This window comes from Carassius auratus, chromosome 36 (genome assembly GCF_003368295.1).
Source record: "Carassius auratus strain Wakin chromosome 36, ASM336829v1, whole genome shotgun sequence".
Classification (NCBI taxonomy): domain Eukaryota; kingdom Metazoa; phylum Chordata; class Actinopteri; order Cypriniformes; family Cyprinidae; genus Carassius; species Carassius auratus.
In genome coordinates this window covers 2,452,338-2,472,785 of record NC_039278.1, presented here as the reverse complement: position 1 = coordinate 2,472,785, position 20,448 = coordinate 2,452,338, and the positions used below count along the sequence as shown (strand labels likewise).

At 36.6% G+C, this 20,448-nt stretch overlaps 1 protein-coding gene across 3 annotated transcripts in view; it reads right to left on the bottom strand.

Moving 5' to 3' along the window:
* Positions 1-20,448, bottom strand: part of LOC113054957 (ras-related protein Rap-1A-like) — a 32,470-nt gene that overhangs the window by 10,574 nt on the left and 1,448 nt on the right. For 2 of the 3 annotated variants that reach the window (XM_026220779.1, XM_026220780.1), the window contains exons 2-4: positions 9,010-9,095; positions 2,938-3,006; positions 2,780-2,836 (exon numbers count right to left, since the gene is read on the bottom strand). In XM_026220779.1, the coding sequence (XP_026076564.1) occupies positions 2,780-2,836; positions 2,938-3,006; positions 9,010-9,066 (183 nt within the window). In that variant the 5' untranslated portion in view covers positions 9,067-9,095. The remainder of the gene's footprint in view (positions 1-2,779; positions 2,837-2,937; positions 3,007-9,009; positions 9,096-20,448) is intronic. The other variant, XM_026220781.1, reaches the window with a different exon arrangement.

Genomic DNA, 20,448 nt, shown 5'->3' with positions numbered 1-20,448 from the left:
TTTTGACAAAAAAGGTTTTATAAAAAGATAAAACTCACATATTTCAGCCTCTAAATCATTTTTATAAAAGTCAAAAAAGATAAATTAAAGAAATTATAGAATTTATTTATCAAGGATGTTTTAAATAGATCAAACGTAATAAAGACATTTATAATGTTACAATTTCCATTTCAGATAGATGTTCTTCTGAACTTTCTATTCATCAAAGAAACCTGAAAAAAAGTTATACACTGCTGTTTTCAACATAATAAGTTGTTTTCAGTGTCGACTAGTAGGAGCTGCACTGTTTAGTCAACCAGTCGACTAGACCCGCACATCCCTAGATACAATGCAGCTATCATCATATCCTCATGCTGCTCAAGATTTTAATTTTCAAAATTGTGTTTTATTTTATTTTTTATATTATTGTTTAAATCATCCAGCGGGCTGGATACCTCTGTGGGCTGTATGTTTGACACCCCTGATGTAAACATACCTAGTGAGTTCCGTATCATTCAGATGAAGAAGCAATTTTTTTAAATTTCCATTTATTTTTTTGTTCTAAAATGACCGAGCAATAGAAAGCATAGAAGACTCTATAGAAAGTCTTTGCATAGGACTGGATAAAAAGAGTAAATTTTGAAATTAAGAGTTATTTTGTGTTTTTTAGTGAAGGGAAAGAGCTTTTAGTGTTTAAAACTGTTAAGTTTGACATTTAAAAGTTTGTTATGTTTAAGTTTTTATGGTTACCATTGTGCTTAAGAGTAGAACACATGAAGGTAAACACTACATAGACTTTAGCAATAACTGCGCTAATGCCAGCTACAAGTAACATCTTACTTGTTCAATATACAAGCTAAATAAGTTACATTTAGCGTGTGCTATAATAGCTGTGGATTTGAACTGAAAAAACAAAACAAAAAAATTAAACGTATAAATTGGTTCCAGGGCATCAAATCCATTAGTTGGAACAAGAGTCACAAGTATCTTACAAATATCTTAAATTGTGTTCCTAAGACGAATGAAGATTTTACAGGTTTTTAACCACATTCGGGGTTGACAAATGACAGAGTGATTAATGACAAAAAAAAAAAATATTAAGGGTGGAGTATACCTTTAAAGTGACAGGACTAATCTGGGCACATAACCAATCTGTAGAAGCCAGAATTCTTTCTGGTTGGTAGGGGATCAAATACTTATTTCACTTTTTTTCAGAATTTTTTGGTTGATATTCTGTCTCTATCCATTAAAATAAATGTTCCATAAAAATTACAGACCCTTAATTTCTTTGTGAGTGGGCAAATTTACAAAATCAGTAGGGGATCAAGGGGATTAAGCTGTCTTTAGACTGACAAGAAAGTTTTAAGTTCTGAAACTTACAGGATGTTTTTATAGTGCAATGACTTTATGTCAAAAGGTCAAGGGGATTTTGATTTCTTAATTCACACCTCCCTAAAAAATATATTATTTTAAATGCAATATACTGTTCATTCAGTGATAATGCCACAATATTGTAATGTCTTACATTACTTCAGGGCTTTTCTCAGCAAATATTAAAGCACATTATTAAGCTATGGGTTTGAGAGAAGTGTCTTTCAAGACCTCTACAGTCTACACTGAGAGCTAGAGGTCTTCAGGGGTCCACTTGAAACACATGGTCTAACCTGAGAGGATTCTGATTCTAATCTTTGGACACAAGCCGGTTGTATTATCTATTGTGTAGTTTTGGGTCTCTGGTCATTAAAGATGGATGTTCTTCTCCCGAATGGTAAATAAATATGCCAACTTTATATTTTTCTAATTGGCGATTAAACAATATTTTATTATTCATAACAAGTACATATCAATAATTTGATGTGTTATCGCCTCCTCTTCTGTTTGTAAATTTGCAAACCATATGGGATTCTGGCGTGAGCAGCAGCAGTATGCGAACCTTATAAACTCTGCACTCTGCAACAGCCGAGCCATTTGACAGAATGAAAGCAGGGATTTACTTGCTAATATTAACATAAATATAAATTTCTTGTCATTTGATGTGCAACATAAGTAGTTTATCTACTTGGAGTTTCTTACAGATAACAAAAAAACATCTAAATGCAGTTGATGATTCCAAAATGTATAAACTAAATTAACGAACATTAAAGCACAACTGCATATTTATTTTTTTCCTTAAAAAAAAAAAACATTCAAGGCTATTCTCCCACATATTACAAAATAAAGTGTTCCTGTAGCTCAATTGGTAGAGCATTGTGCTATCAAGCACAAGGTTGGGGGTTCGATTCCCCCGGGAACACATGATAGGTAAAAATTGATAGCCTGAATGCACTGTCGCTTTGGATAAAAGCGTCTGCTAAATGCATAAATTTAATTTTTATTTTACATTTTTAAAGTCAACATTATCTGGCAACATGGGTTAAAAATATATAGCTAACATAAATGCTGATGATCAGAGAACTGATTTAATCAACAGATAAGTTAGGTTTGTATCATACCCAGCTGTCACCACCCACCACTGCCATGCAGAGCTGAAAGCTGTGCAGATGTCACCACCTTTTGCATTCAGATCCAGATGATTTTTAAGGAAATTGTAAACAAATCAGGTCTAATTTGGTTGGGCCTGTCTCGTTTCAGGTTGTTTTAAAAAAATCAATTTATGCACATCAGGTTTGGATAAGAAGTTATTTGGGTCTATCCAAATCAGTCACAGAGCTGTGAAATATTTTTTGTCCACTAATTTGGTAATTGCATGTTGCCTGCTGTTGCTGGCTGAAGTGTGGAAACGGAGGCCAAAAGGACCTACTGTTCCTGCTGTGTCAAGGATCTCCAACATGCACTGCTGGCTGTCCACTTCCACTTGCTGCATGAGGAGAAGAGAAGAAATTAAACAAATAAACTTCCATCGTTCACTGGGATATAGAACAAAAAGACAGGAAAAGCTACTGAGCATAGAATTGCTACCTTCCTATAGGAGTCTTCTATTGTGGGGTCATATTTCTCCACAAAAATTCCCTGGACAAACTGGACTGTCTGCAAGAGACAAAGATATTACATTAGAGCCAGAGAATGTTTAACACACACCTGTAAAAAAAAATAAAAATAAAATAAAAAAAATCAGTCAAAAGTCAGGAAAAAAACAACAACTGCCATATATTCTCAAATCAGTAAAGGACTGAAGGTGTGGTCACAGTACACTTTCGGCCCATTCATACATGTGCATATGTGGGAGACCTGAAACGCAAGTTAATATGAAAAAAAAAAAAACATTTTTATGCATTCTAAAGTTTGGTGAACTTATATCACATGAATATGTTTGACCAATAGAAGATCTGTATGTCCTGGGGTCCGTTCTTCATAGCTCGTTTCATACATCTGAGATGATTTGACAGAGCCAGATCTTTTAGAGGTACACTAAGTGAATTTTTCCAAATGAAGCTTACATTTGAAAGCACCAAAACAAGGACGCCCATATCCCAACAGGACCTCAACCCTATTTAGATAACTCCTGCCCTCAACATGATGTAAATGTTAATCAAAGCACTTGATGAATATATTTACGGAAAAGATGTACTGTATGAACTACAACTACATATTGTACAAACTTGTCTTATATAATGTATAAAAAATGTTGTCTCAAATAAAATGTTCGGAAATAATACAAGGAAAAAGCTTAATTTTTTAAAAATCTAAATTCAAGGTAATTTGAAATCTAAATGACTGAAGGTATAACACCAGTAGACTATTATTAACTATAAATAAAAAAATAAAAAAAACCTGCCTAGCCCTAATGTGAGTGAAAGATGACCTTGACCTTGTTCAGCTTTCCAAAGAACCAGCGTTACATGAACAGTGGATGCAGTTTTTTTTTTTTTTTAAAGGACATCAGTTATATTTCGGAATAGTGTTTATTTGCTCCCATCATTTCACTGATGAATGTTTTATCTACAAGGCCCAGTTCGAAACTGGATTTGCACAAAACTGGGAGGGGTTCCAGCGATAAAAGATCCCAGTCATGAGTCAGAACTGCAGGCGGTAAGTAAATCTCCATTAAAAGTGTTTTGTTGGCAATCGGTGAATAAGTGCTCACAACTCTTTAGCTCCGCCCACGGCATGCCTGCAGGAGTTTGGCTGTTTTTGGAGAGAAGAATAAAGCTATATCTTTCTTTTATAAATCTGATAAAACTAAGACTGTTCAGAGCTATGAAGGATGCAATACTATTATATAGTAAGGCTGAAACGGTTAGTGGACATTATCGACAACGTTGATAAAATATATATTTTAAAATGATTAAAATGTTCAAAGAAGCATCTATTATATAATATCCATTTCTAATGTCACCAATAATTTGAGACGCCACTTTATTTATTCAGCACTTTATGAAATAGATTTATGAAAAAGATAGCCTTAAATCAAGTAGCGTTACAGTATTAAACATGAAAGTCGTCACTTTCAGTTAGAATTACAACTTGATTTTCTGTCATTACACAGCTCTCCAGTGTGGAGGTAGCTAATGATAAAATCTTTTTATTAGTGGGGGGAAAAAACATTTAATTAGTTATAGTTTGTTTTGCAAAAATCAAAGCTTGATCTAGCTCAGGACTGTTTTGATTATCATAACCCTATAAGTTATTTTAAGAGATATTGTTGTGAATAAAATAGTTTATCCAAAAATAGAATGTCTACCCTTATGTTTGTTTCTTATCCATATTACTTTTACTACATGGGGGGAAAAATGTGAAAAACCATGTTTGGTATTCAGCCCAGTGTTTCATTTTGTTTGGCTTCGCCTTTCGCATTTCAGTGCATCCCTATTCAGTACACTTTAAATTTCATACTTTGACAATTAACAATATATACATTTTTAAATATTTATAAAATTTGGCAATATTGGTTAATAAAAATGTTCATGGTATATTAATTACAACAGATAAAACAAGGGTTGGACTGATAGACACATTCATCGTCCATTTCCGATGGCTGACAGACATCACAATGTTGAGCCCGTATTGTGATTTAACAGCTATAGAACCAAATGACAATCAGAGAAAACCAAAGCCATGGTTTTCTGATCATCTACTGATCATTACTGTGGATCACATCATTACTTGTAGGGCTGTGCTCAGAACATCGATACAACATTACATCGTCATGAACTCCTGATGATGCGTGTATCGATACAGCAGCTGCTGTCATGCTTTTAAATCTAGCCAATTACGTGACGTCAAAAAGGACATTCAAAAAGGATAATAGGATTTTTCCACCGTCGTCAAAAGTAAAATATGGGAGAATTTTAGAATTTATGCTCAGCAGACAATCAGACGGTAGACATGAGTCATGCGATATGCAAGCACTACAAAACAAAAGTACACCAGGAACACGACGAACCTCTCTCTGCATATTTCAAGATATCATCCAGACCAGCCAGCCCTGGCCGCAGCAGATAGGCCTTGCACACATCCATCATCCCAGAAGCGGCCAACGATGCCTGATGCTTTCATCTCAAAACTCTTAACCACGCCTCTGTGATCTCAAAAGATTACAAATGCATTAATGTGATTCATATATGAGGATTTATGGCCATACAGTGTTGTTGAGAATAACGGCTTCAGACCAACATGTCAGTTTTTAACAGAAATGGCAATTCCCTGGTTGTATGATGAACTTAAGCGAGATATTCTGCTGTCACTCTTCTACACAGAGAGTTTCAATTTCCTACGATGCATGGACATCTAGAGCAACCCAATCGTATGTTACGATAACCTGCCACTACATATCTCCCCATTGGGAACTTGTCTCGCCCGTTCTGTAGACTAGAGTGATGTTTGAAAATCACACCGGAGCAAACATCGCAGATTTGCTAAATGATGCACGAATGGGGAATAAAAGATAAAGATCCAGTGCTTGTGACTGAGGACGCATCTAACATGGTAGTACCTGCAAAGCTAGCCAAATTAGCTCATGTCAGTTCCTTTGCTCACTGTTTGAATCTGGCTGCTCAATGGGTTACCGATAGTCTCCCATCTTCTCGGAAGAGTTCGGAGCATCACAACATTTTTTAGGAACACTTCAATTGCCTGCCATGTCCTGCACGAGAAGCAAAAGGTACTTGGCCTTCCTGAGCATAAGTTTATGACCAATGTCTGTACAGGTGGATCAGTGCACATGACTTGTTGGAGCAATTCATTGGACAACAGCCCACAATTTGCGCTGCATTACTGTCAACTGAAGTGTGGAAAAATGGCAAAGATCTGTGGACATTAACAGAAGCAAGACATAACCTGTGCTGACATAATAAAGGCACTGAAGCCACTTAAATTGGCAACTCACGTTATGTCCGAGGAGAAGACCCCGAGGGTATCTATTATCTCACAGTTGCATGCTCAATTAAGTCATGGCACTCAAATTGAAGCCACCAACTCGGCAGTGATGCGGGACATAAAGATCGCTGTGACTGGAGATCTGGAGAAAGGATATGACCGTAAAATGCCCCTTCTAATTTTGACTTCAGCATTGGATCCGCGTTTTAAAGCAATGCCCTTTTTGAAGGAGGAGAACAGACAGGAGCTCTACACCAAATTGGCAATGGAGGCACCACAGATTTTACTTTTTTCCATCGGTAAAAATGATTTTTTTGGATATCAACTCAACATATGTTTTTATTAATGTACAAATTATTACTGTACAAATTATTTTATTAATCTACAAAATATGGGCTACATGAGTTTACAATACACACTTTACAATAAGGTTAATTTATTAAACATCACATAATGTATTAACTTACATGAACTAACCATGAACAATAATCAATAACAATAATCTTTGTTAATGTTAGTTAATAAAAATTACAGTTGTTCATTGTTTGTTAATGTTACTTTACAGTGCATTTACTAATGTTAGCAGGATTTTAATAAAGTAGAAGTAAATGTTAAAATTGCTATATAACAAAGATTAATAAATGCTGTAGATGTGCAGTTCATGATTAGTTCATTTAACTAATGTAGTTAACTAATGTTAATTAATGAACCTTATTGTAAAGTGTTACCAAGTTATTAATTACAAAATGTCATGTTATGATTATTTCAGGACCAGAGTAATGAAGCAGATCAGAACAGAAAGAATGCTGAGACAGATCTGTTGCCTCCCTGCAAGAGAAAAAATGTGGACTAATGCTCTTGAGGACTTGTTTGGAGATGCATTTTCCCCTTCCAAAACACAACAATCACCTCTGACACTGTATAATCAGGCAGAGGTTGAAGATGTGCAAGATGTACCCTCTGCATCCCTGGTACAAGCGTAAAATTAAGTCATGGTTTCCCATACATTCATTAATTTGTGGCGGCCCACCACAATATCAACGCTGAATCACGGATTGATTCAGATTTTTTAAATATTTAATATGGGTACAATTGTATTTTATTGTAGATCTGCCTCCCTCTCACAAACTGACAACGAAGGCACGCGCGACTAGCCCCTCCTCTTCGAACACGATCTTAATCAAAACATGAGCATGTGTTAGTTCCGGTGCTTAGGTGCTATTCCCCAGCGAAGATTCCAGAATCAATCCGGAGTTGAATGGTTAGTAATGAACACTGTTGCTCAACATAACTCTGAGAAGTTAGTCTATGTTAAGCGCTGTTGCGTTTCCATTACAGATTCGTGCAAAACTTGTGTTTTTTTTTTTCTAAATATCGATAAACAAAACAAAATTATGGCGTTTTCATTAACCGATGTTATGCGACTAAAACGTAATTTTTTTCCTCTCGCGATCAGTCATTCCATAAATCATGGCAACGGATATCACAGCAACCAGGCTGGACATTATATTATTATTATCTCCAGGTTCAGGTTTGTGTGTGTGTGTGTCCACCTCCAGGTCCAGTTTTGTGTGTGTGTGAGCATGTGTGTGTCTGAGTCTGTGTGTGAGTGAGTCTTTTTGAATGTTTGAGTGTGTGAGCCTGTGTTTGAGTGTGTCAGTAAGTTTGTGAGTTTGAGTGTGTGTGTGTGTGTGTGTGTGTGACAAGAAGTCTGTGGAGCAGTCATAGCATAGAAAGTGTAGCAATGGCATAGCAATGTAGAAATAGCAATGTCTTTAAAGGGATAGTTCCCCCAAAAATGAAAATTCTACCTTAAGTTGTTCCAAACCTGTATGAGTTTCTTTGTTCTGCTGAACACAAAGGAAGATATTTGGAAGAATGTTTGTAACCAAACAGATCTCGGTCCCCATTGACTACCATGTTATATATTCTTTCCTACTATGGAAGTCAATCGAGATCTGTTTGATTCTGTCATTCTTCCAAATATCTTCAAATATAACCAAATTATCCCTTTAAGGTATCTGACACTAAGTGTTGGCAATGTGTACTTGTCACTAAAAATATATGATATATTTAACTTATCACCCCCCCCCCCAAACACCACACCACCGCAAATAGAATCTAATTCTGTGGGAAACACTGTAAGTTGTTAAAGTTTTTGCTTTTATGGAATATGTTTTAAATTCAGATTAGTCATTGAGCTGTTTATTTGCTTCAGTGTCACTATAATTGTCATTTCAGTTACTGAGGCAGTGACTTTAAAGCTTTTCTGACAATTTTTCATTTAAACCATTGTTTTTTTTTTCCAATGACAAAAACAGTTGTTTTTGCTTATAGTGTACTTACAGCGTATTTATCTAAGAAAGTTCCGGTAATACAAGGTAACTACATGGGGTAGGGTTAGGTTTAGGGGTAGGTTCAGGGTTAGTACCTAGTTATTATTACATAGTTATTGTAATTACTAAAGTAAGTACATCGTATGTACATGAGGAACAGGACTGTAAAATAAAGTGCTACCCATATGTTACTGTAATTAAACTGGTCAATCGAAATTTAGTTTAAATTCCAAATTGAACCATATCGTGATGTCTATCGTATCGTGATGCATATCGTATCGTGACATTGTTGTTGATACACAGCCCTAATAGCTTGGCTAATCACTGTAGTGTAGCTGCTTTAAGTTTTGTTGAAGATGACATGGTACACTGTACTTACCAGGGCTGATTTGCCCACGCCGCCAGAGCCCAACACCACAAGCTTGTATTCACGCATATCAGGGTCTCTTCACCAGACTCAGTACTCTAAAAAAAAGACAAGATAATTAATAGGTCTCTACATATTGATATATGTTCATTTGTGTGTGCGTGTGTGTGGGTGTAGGGGGGATGCGGGGGGGGGGGGGGGGGTATGATTCTCATTCAACTAATTTTTGTGAGCAGTCACACTGGCACAAACACCGCATTGCCCAACTCATTTTTCAACTCATTTTAACTTTCTGTTGCAAATTAGAAACATCAAACGGCAAAAGAAACTAAAGTGAAACTAAACCACGCTGCACAGTCGAAACCATTTATCAGCTCGGAGTGCAAAGCAAGCAAACGTTGTTTGATGTTGGAGCTCAGAACAGCTTTTCTCGGGACCCAAAGTTGATTTCTAGACACTGTTTTTGCACAGATGCAACAGTGCTGCGAGATCCAGTGAGAAGCCTTTGAATTCACGCACAATGATAAGGTTACTGTGAGATTTAGTGAGAATCATTCAAATTCGGTACAGAAATCAGAGTTAAACAGTGCTGATATGTCAAAAAAACAGAAATGGTAACACTAACTGTAACCATGGTGTTGTGGTAGAAATAGTCGAATGCGTTTTATCATTCAAGAAAATTCAAGCCATTGATTTGCATGCATTTCACACAACTATTTCCAGCACAGTGCAGTGAATTCAACATACCAATTTGAAAAACTAATGGAATGCGGTCGATATGCCCTCTTTAGTAAGAGAGGAATATATACATTTTCTGTATATAAAAAGTAGATTTTGCACCTGTTACTGTTGTTAATAAAAGTAAATTTTGTAAGCATCTTAACTCAAGCTTAGTGCTTTACTGTCAATTCTGAATAAACAATAAAAAAAAAAAATTCATAATCAAGAAATGAATATGTTAGTCTGGAGCCCTGTTTATTAGAGGTCGACCGATTTATCGGTTTTGCTGATTAACTGGCATGATATTTGATTGCTGGAGCAATCAGTTCTCAATAAAAATCTATGCCGATAGTTTTACCACACAGTGTGCGTTATAAGTTAAGTGATCAGTCTTTAAAGAGAAGGACTACGTGAGAACCACTATGGATGATAAGTTCGCTCTGTCGCCTTGTTATTATTTTATCTTTACTTTATTTGTAAGCCAAGAAAGAGTTAATCTCTCATGTATGAGAAGAGCGCGTTGCCGTGTAGCAGCCATTAAATGTGTGGGACACCAACTCCTCGTTTTCTATCCCTTTCATTTCATATATTTAAAGAATTATCCGAGTCATAGCGGACAACTTCAGCGACTACAAGCTCTAATCCCCCTGCGCTCGCTGTGTGTGTGTGTGAGAGAGAGAGAGAGAGAGAAATGCAGTGCGTGAAATTGCTGGGCAGTTCGATGATTGAATTATAATAAGCAGCCTAATAAAAAAATAATAGCTAATACATTTATAGGAAAATGAGCCTAATATCGTCTTGATTATCGACAGATAAATCTGCTTATGTCGATATCTCTGACTATCGTCGATACACGATACTATCGTCTATCAGCACAACCCTAGTTCCAATTGGGCTCAACCCTCCACCCGCATGTTTGTCTAGAGACATGCTGCAGAGTGAGAGAGATGTTTCGCCCTATGTAATGAATAAGACTTCATTAGGCAGCATAAGGCAGCAACACACCCGCCAAAAAAGCAACCTGCAGCAGTGTTAATCGTTGTGCGTAGGCCTGTCATTAAAACAAATTTTGCTGGACGACTAATTGTCCAAGAAATGATTACGATAAACGATAATATTGTTGTTCTAAGACCAGTTTCAACTAATTTAATGATAATGGCATAATAACGCAGGTACCGTATTTTCATATAAGTCACATTTTTTTTTCATAGTTTGGCTGGTTCTGCGACTTCTAGTTAGGTGCGACTTATCAAAATTTATTTGACATGAACCAAGAGAAAACATTACCGTGTACAGCCGTGAGAAGGCACTCTTATGCTGCTCAGTGCTCCTGTAGCCTACCCCTGAAATCATTGAGTACCCTCTCGCGGCTGTAGATGGTAATGTTTTCTTAACCGTTAACCGAAAGTAAACATTCTGACCGATGAAGGAGTTCCATGAACATATCACATCTTTTGGGCACTCAAGTTCACTATTTCAAATGCGGTATGCGTGGCTGATGGATGCTTAGCAACGACAGAGGCCTCAGGCATGCAACTGCCCGAGGACTTTGGAAAGGAGGAGAAAATGACGCGTGCGTTTTTGTGTTAACTCACTGGGCGTGTTGACACACGCAATCACTCACCAAATGAAGCGAACGAAAAGTAGGCCCACTTCGACAGAATGGGCAACGAAATTACTTGTAAAATATATTGTATTTAAATATATTAAATGTATTTAAGTAAAGCAGTAGTGCAAGTACAATGCAATATCACTTGCGACACAAACATCCACAAGCAAATGAAAGGCACTTCGCAAAGCTGGTCACTCTAACTCCCAGGACATCTATGGTGTTTTCTACAGCGGCCTGTCCACAGGCTGCACTCCAGACTAACCCCACATCATGACGTGTTCAATTTTTTTAAAAAGAATTGTAAAAAGAAATTATTGCGGGCGAAAAAAATTATCGTTTTTTTTTATCGGGCGATTAATTGTTTTATCGACTATCGCAACAGGCCTAGTTGTGCAACTCGCTTTACTTTTGTGGCTCGCATGGCAGTAAATAACATGATGATACGATAATGCAGTCAATACAGATATTTCATAAAAACATTAAAAACAAGCAGGGCTATAGCAGAACCCATTAAAAAACTCATGCCAGGTCTTGACCGGACATGAGTGGCACGATCCAACACAAGATAATCGAATAGGAGTTGCCAGTTTTAATCTTAACAGCTCTTAATGCCAAGTGTGCATTTGGATGGTTAGATGCATGAAAAAAAAACAAGGTTTTTATCATCTTGGCTCAGTTATACATTTGAATGGTAAACAATGAAGAATGGGATGCAAAGTAGCGATTAATTTCATCATCGATTGTCGCTTAAATTAACGATCAATTAACTGATTAATCGTTAACCATAATGTTAACAGAATCTCAAAATCCAGTCATGAAAATGAAACTTACATTTTAATATGGACGGTCACGGAATTTGTCAAAGTTAACATAAATTAATCAAATCAAATCTCCATATGGACCAGTATCTGTAAATGTTAAGCTGCAAAAGTTGATTGAAATCTGAATCCTGCATGTTCTGCGAATTTTCTGTGAATTAATGAATGGCAGAGACGTGCGGTTTTGTTTACTACATAGACTGAAGCGCATGTCGCTTGCGGTAATTTCAGCATCTGCTGTCTCAGTGAGGACAAAGATACATAAACAACATCACCATAAATGTTCTGAGTCACTTCACAAGCATTTTACCATTTCATATGAGTTAAACAAGTGTCAAAATAAAAGTAGCCCGTCAAAATAAAAGTTAATTTTTACATAAAGACATTGTGCTAGAAATATTACTATTATTTAGTAGAATGTATGTGATACTCCTACTACTGTTCAAAAAATTTATAAAACTTTATTTTGTAAAGAAATAAATCACACAATATTTCTTCCATGTTTAAATTTGAATAGCAAATAAATAAATAAATTATGTTTAAATTTCATTAATTAAAAGAGAAATTAAATTTGGGTAAAACTTTTTTACTGTTCTTCATAATTATATTACTTGTAGAAAAACTTTAAACATAATTGTAAATAAGTATAAAAAATGGCATTGGTTTTATTTTAATGTGATAAAAACTGTTTTTCTTTTTTTAATTCACATATTTTTGTGTTTTGCTTTGGTAGCGAAATTGGTACCGAGAACGATGGATTTTTTACTGGTATCGGTACAGAATACTAAAGTTTTGGTATCGTGACAACACTAGCAGAGACATTAAAAAAATGTAAAAACCTTTTTCGCTAAAGTGTTTACTTTAATTTGTGATCTTATAGCGTTTAGGAAAATGTTAGATCGTGACGATGCCCCTGGATGCCATTCGAGATATAGCCTTCATTTATGTGGCTTTGTTTTGGTTTGCAGGTTGGTCATGAATTTCCACAAATAAAATGGATTTCCATCAATAACAACAAGGCATTGTTTATTTTCTTAAATCTTCAGTCTAACCCTCTAAATACGCAGGTTTATTTTATTATCTTTCACTTTTAATTGGATCTCTTACTGTGTGTGGTAAACATGGGAAGGTAAATTTAAGATTTCATTAAATTAAATAATTTGTTTGATTTATTAATTTGTTCCATTATTTCAGTTAAACCATGGGTTATTTAGGGAACAAAATTAATGAAACATGGACAATTGCCACAAATTAATAAGTGGTAGGAATGAATAGTCTGTCAATCATGTGTCGCGCAGCCCTGTAAAGTGCAGTTATCTGATGAAATGACTTAGTTACTACATTTCTATTGCATTTTATGTTGAATAACTTTTGTGTTGTTTCTATTTCAATGTATTTTTAAAGTTTAAATCACATTAAAAGCTTAATTAGTACATTGTGAATTAATGATGATGATCATTTATATACGATCACCATCACTCACAGCTGCTCGCACGTGTTCTGCGCATGAGCCACACCGGAGACTTTAGCCGCATGCAGCCAAACATTAAATCGGTTAACCGACCATCGACAGCCTTAATCGATTGCATCTCTTATCGACAATTAATGGATCATCAATTGATCGTTTACATCCCTAATAAAGAATGATATTAAAACTTGTTTTGATTTGAACAATTTCTTTTTCATCTGAATATTGTATTTAAGTAGGAGGGGGAATCGGTTTTTAGTTCAATACACCCAGCCCTAGTTCCAGTGTACCAAGCAACCAAGAAAAAAGGCAGAACTCACTTAAAACAAGCTGCAAATTTTTTTTCCTTCTTTAATTTATCAGTCACACTTGCTATCATTAAATTGTTTACCATTTTAGAGCTGTGCTGATACAATAACTGAACTTTTATTCTTCTTCATAATATTGCATCAATACTTGTATTGTTTTGTATTTTTTTATTTATTTATGGCATTTGCTGAAAGAGATCATATTAACCAATTACCCCTTGTTTAGAACGGAAACCTGGCAAAACACGTTGAGTGCAAACATTGTATTATCTAACATAAATTAAAAGAAAAAGCACAAAGCTTGAACAGAAAGAATGTATCACAGCGGATACCACTTAACCACAATTTCTCAAATGTTCATAGCTTGTTTAGTCACAGTTAAGGAAGACAAACAGACAAAATGTATTATTTTACTTCACAGTTGTATTCATCTGTTTGTCATTTGTTACTCTTAACAGACTCCGAATTTTACCAAATTCTTATGGTCCAAGCGGCTTCAAGCCCTGAAACTTCCAATACTTGTCCAACTTCACAAGAGTTTTTAACCCACTGATTCCCTTAAAGATTTTTTTCCCTTACAGAATAGAATAATCTAAAGGTAACTAAGAACTAGGGCTGGGCGCTATATCGAGTTTGTACAATATTGATATTTTCTTAATATGCGATTCGATTTGAGGCAATACTGTCTATATCTATATATACAGTAGTTTGATACGAGCGCATCTGAAAATATAGCAGAGGACAGAAACTGAGCTGCTGGGGAGAAAGTGCATAAACCAATTTGTTTTAAACACGACAAGCTTCATATTAAGGCCTTTAAAAACTAGCAAGACAGTTTTATAGTTTTGCAGATTAGTTTAATTGACTCGACCTGTCATTTGCTCTGACAGAAAGGCTGCGTGTGCAGCTGACAAAGACACTACTTGCGCTGTTTAGTGTGCTTGAGATGTGCCGTTTTCCTGAATGCATAACTTGCATAGGGCCCTACGAAATCCTTTTTTTTTTTTATTCTGTTACATTTTTTTTCTGGATTCCATTTTTTTCTGTTTTAATTTTTCTCAATTCCTTTGTAATGGTTAAATTTAATTGTATTAATCAAAAAGCATGTCTAATTAATTAAAATCATACCACTTATACATTTTCACATCAATTTATTATAAGTTTAGCAAAAATTACATGTTTAGGGCCCTATGAAATGGATAATTTTTTTCCCTTCCGAAATTCTGTTGTGTATTTCAATTTTTCTGTTTATCAAATGAAGGCATAAAACAATAATTTCCTTTTTCTTTTAATTATTGAAAATTAAGCAAACTTTATTTTTTGGTAAACAAAGGGGATTTACTAATAAATAAAACATGGAAGAAATGTTGTGTGATTATTCTTTTTTTTATGTTTGATTCATTTTAGTAGTAGTAGGCTATGTACATTCTGCTGAACAATAGTAATTAGGGGTGCTCCGATCACGATCGGCCGATCGTTAATGCGCATTTCGTCAGTAAAGCCGGTTCTCTAATCAGCTGGTTAATTGCATCAGGTGTGTGATTTCACATAGAGCAGCTGTTACTACACGGAGCCGTTGTTAATAGAGAAGATGCACCAAAAAACGCTGAAAATGAAGTGGATTTGCGCATCTAATCTATTAACAACGGCTCTGTGTAGTAACAGCTGCTCTATGTGAAATCACGCACCTGATTGAATTAACCGTTGATTAGAAAACCGGCTTTACTGACGAGATGCGCATAACGATCGGCCGATCGTGATCGGAGCACCCCTAATAGTAATACATTTCTGGAAAATACTTGCCTTTAAATTAAACTGACACAAAGAAACGTGTAATTTTGTAATAATAATAATAATAATAATAATAATAAAAATATTTTGTCAATCGAATCGTGAAATCAAAATCATGGATCGAATCGAATTGTGAGTTGAGTGAATCACATCCCTATTAGAAAGCCATGTTGAATTGAATCGAGAGCTTGTGAATCGAAATCAAATCGAATCGGGACATCTGAATCGATACCCAGCCCTAATTGTTTTGTTGGACAACATTGGGCGGTGAGTAAAATAAATAACACAGCTTTAATTTGACACCATAACTAAATCTAGTGTTGGATTAAAAAAGTAAACCTCATCGGGGAATGTGACAATGGCTTTTCTTAATCATTGTACTAACTATCAAAACGTAAACTAAAAGGAATGATAGTAAGCACTATGCAACATGATCTGTGAAACAAAGTGTTTGTACTAATACTGAAAACGTACTCGGTAATTGACGACTGAGTCGTGCAGCCTTTTATCATGGCAAGGAATGGAGTACTTGTTCCCTTATTTCAGGGAACCGAGGTTAGGTTAGTAACTGTACGTTCCCTTTCAATACTTCACTCGTACCTTGTCTAAGATGCTTATGGGAACCCAGTTCAATCACGCCATGCTAAGAAGGGAGGACGACAAACACAATCATACTTGATCTGTGATACCAAGATATGACAAAAGCAACTAGGAGCAGAATAAGCTCAATGAGGTTATGTCTGGCCTAGCCTGATCATCCCGTGTTCGTATTGCCTCAGTACCAAAGGAGCCAAGTGCATATGAGCAGAATTTGAGTCTTGGGCAAAGAATTGCCAAGAGCATGCGAATGAGGAACAAAAAGGTGACCTTTACACAGAAAGTACCCTAGCATGAAGTTCTGGGACGTCTAGAATATAAAATCTAGCAAATGTGGATGGCGAGTTCCAACCAGCTGCTTCACAAATTTCTGTGATAGTCTCACCATTAGACCATGCCCAGGATGAAGACACTGCTCTTGTCGAATGGGCTCTTACTCCAATTGGGCTTTGCAGGCCTAAAGAAGAGTAGGCTAGCTGAATTGCGTCCACAATCAACTTAGAAAGACTTTGCTTTGAGACCGGTAAACCTCTGGCGTGGTTTCCAGAGCATATAAAGAGCACAGAATGCTCTCTGTATAATTTTAGAATTTTTAGAATTTTATCATCCTCTGTGTTTTGTAATGCAGAGAAAGTGACCACTTGTTCTCTGAAAGGTGTAGCGAGCACCTTTGTTACATAGCCATGCCTTGGTTTCAGGACGACCTTCGAGTCGTTAGGCCCGAATTCTAGGCAATTACGGCTTATCGAGAGAGTGCTTGGAAATCGCCCACACGCTTAACAGATGCTAGTGCCAACAGCAGAGCAGTCTTTTTAGCGACAGGGCCTTAAGGCCTATGGACTTTAGAGGTTCAAAGGGCCCCTCTTTAAGGCTCTCTGTACCGTGGGCAGGTCCCATGAAGGGACAGTGGGAGGGTAAGGCAGATGAAGCCTTCTGGCACATCTCATAAATTGGACGACTAAGTCGTTTCTGCCCACCGACTGGCCTGCTATAAGGGTGTGTGACGCCGCTATATTCGCTATGTAGACCTTGAGCGTGGAGGGGGATTGTCCCTTCTCCAAGAGCTCTTGTAAAAATGACAGTATCTCCGATACGTCACAGGAGGTTGGGTTTTCGCCATGGTCTGAGCACCATGTGGAGAACACAGACCATTTGGAGGCATAGAAGCATCGTGTAGACGGAGCTCTAGCCTGTGAAATTGTGTTTAGCACATTCTCAGGGAGTCCCGTGGGTTCCCGTTGAGCGACCAAAGGTGCAGGGACCACATCTCTGGGTGCGGATGCCAAATCGTTCCATCCACCTGAGAAAGGAGGTCCCGTCTCAGAGGAACCCTGGTCCCTGACCTGCCTGATTACTTGGGGAATCAGAGGAACCGGAGGAAAAGCGTAAAGAAGACGGTTGGGCCAGACCTGGGACAATGCATCCTCGATCTTGGAAAAATATGTTGGGCAATTAGAGTTGTCTTTTGAGGAGAAGAGGTATATTTTCGCTTTGCCAAAGAATCACCTTGATATTCAGGCGTCCGTGTCTCCACCCATGAGGTGGAACACACGGTTTCAGCCAATATTGGAGGGGGCATAAGTAGCAGCCCATGCTCCAGCAACGGCAATGCTGCTGCCATAAGGCCCAGCAACTTCTGGAATGTTTTTAGGGGCCGAGAAGCACCTATTTTGAAAGAGGCCACGAGTCGCTGTAGACCCATGGCGCGCTCCTTCACCATTGCTGTCCTCATCGTAACTGAGTCTAACACTGTTCCCAGAAACAATATCCGTTGGCTGGGAGACAGCAAACTCTTGGCAAAATTCACCCTGAGCCCCAGGCATTCCAGATGGCTGAGGAGCAAAGTTCTGTAACTCAATGCCTCTGAAGAAATCACCTTTATTTATATAGTGCTTTAAACAAAATACATTGCGTCACAGCACTGAACAACATTAATTTTGAAAACAGTGTCTCAATAATGCAAAATGATAGTTAAGGAAGTTCATCATTGAATTCAGGTATGTCATCTTTGTAAATGAAATCTGAATTATGGCGAAGCGGGCAATATATAGCTAGATCACCCGCCCATTTTGGCGGGCTTCACTGCCATAGGTTCGTGCAGCACCACTGCCGAGCCATTGGTTTGTTTTAATAACACTGCACGAACCAATGGCCGTGCAGTTTCACTGCGTGATTGAATAAGGCTTCAGTTCAGGAGAAAAAATGAGTTTTTCCCCATAAGCATCTTCGACACAGTACGAGTGAAGTATTGAAAGGGAACTGATCATCCTCTGTACAGTCAAAAACTGATCAAAGAAAATACAAGAAAAACAAGAAACCACCATGTTCTAGTCAAATTATCCTGCTCATCAGCAACATAAAAAGACCACATCCTTTGTTTTTTGGAGTGAAGATGAAACCTAATTATAAAGTCACAAATCTCATTAAGAGACACTCATAGACCTACTACCAACTCTGGACAATACTGCTTCATGTTTAACCTATGTATGTCCTGTTGAAAAATGATGAGTCAGTCTGCAAAACCGTTAAACGTGCATTTCCTCATTCTCTTCTTCTCATAATTTAAGACAACATCATATCTGGAAATGTGGTTGGACTTCCGTTTTTCAGACTGAAGAGGGGAGAAATATGCTGTTCTCATGTGAATATGACAAACTAGCAAATGAAAGGGCTCCAGACTAACATTTGAGAGCACCAGTAACACTAAGTTCTACAGATGGTGGCGCCAGGAGTAGATTTGGTAGCACTGCAGGTATTCAAAATAAAAATCATTTAATCAAAAAATTACTATTGTTTTGCATTAATAAGTGCAGTTTCTAATAATATTTCATGTTAATTTCTTGTTTATTTGTTTATACAGATTTGACAGTAAAGCACTAAGCTTGAGCTAAGATGAATACAAAATGCACTTTTACATTATTCTTCTAGCATACGGAACTGACCAATTTCAATTATTATGTGTGCTTTAGCAGCAAATTAAAGAAAAGTAAAAAAAATAAAAAATAAAATACCTAGAGTTAAATTCTGATTAAATATATTTTTATATTTATATTTATATCACTATTTATATTTTTATATTGATTTTATAATTTCAAAATATAGAGGAAAAAGTAGAAATGAATGACTAATAAGCCAATAATTGCTTCTCTGCTGCGGTGTAATGGTTATAATTGTGATTTGATGTGTTTTTTAAAATTTTACATTAGTGTTTGTTTACCACAAAGTATATTTTGTTCATCCCATTAAAAATAACATTCAAACTGGATCATTTTAGAGTTTTAAAGAGCTGAAAATAGCTGTGTGAAATGCTTGAAAGACATAGAAAAGTGCTTGAATATCTCTCTCTAAAGGTTGTACAAACCCTGAAATGAATGATGTAATGCATTCGACAATTTCTACCACTACACCATGCTTCCAGTAAGCGTTACCACTTCTGGTTTCCTGACATATGCCAGCACTGTTCATGACAGATTTCTGTGGAGAATTTTAATGTTTCTCAGTAAATCTTGCAGTATCATTGTGCGGTGAATTCAAATGCTTCTCACTAAATCTCGCAGCACTTTTGTATCTGTGCAGTAACTGTCGCAAAATCAACTTTGGCACCTGAGTAAAGCTGATCTGAGCTCGAACAAGTTTGTTTGCATCGCGGTCCAAGCTGATAAATGGTCCAGCGCGCAACTGAAACTTAGCACGATTTAGTTTAACTTTTGTTTTGTTTGCAGTTTGATGTTTATTAAATGCAAAAAAAAAAAAAACGGCAGAAACGCGGTGGTTGAACCACTTTTCACACCGGCAGAAAAAATGAGGGGTGCACGATATATGTTGCCCGATGATTAATGCGCATCTCATCAGTAAAGCCAGTTATGTAATAAGCAGTAAGTACCATCAGGTGGGTGATTTCACACAGGGCAGCTGTTACTACACGTAGCTGTTGTTAACTGACAAGCTGCGCAAATCCAAGCTGATAGCACAGATAGAAAGTGTACACAGAAAATCCAACTTACTAAAACTATTCACATTACTATCACATCATTTGCATAACATAAAACTATGTGCATCAATTAACAAAGTCCACTTCTGGAAAACTATTAAGATTATATTACTGAGTAAAGACTACATTTTTTGGTATTAATCTTT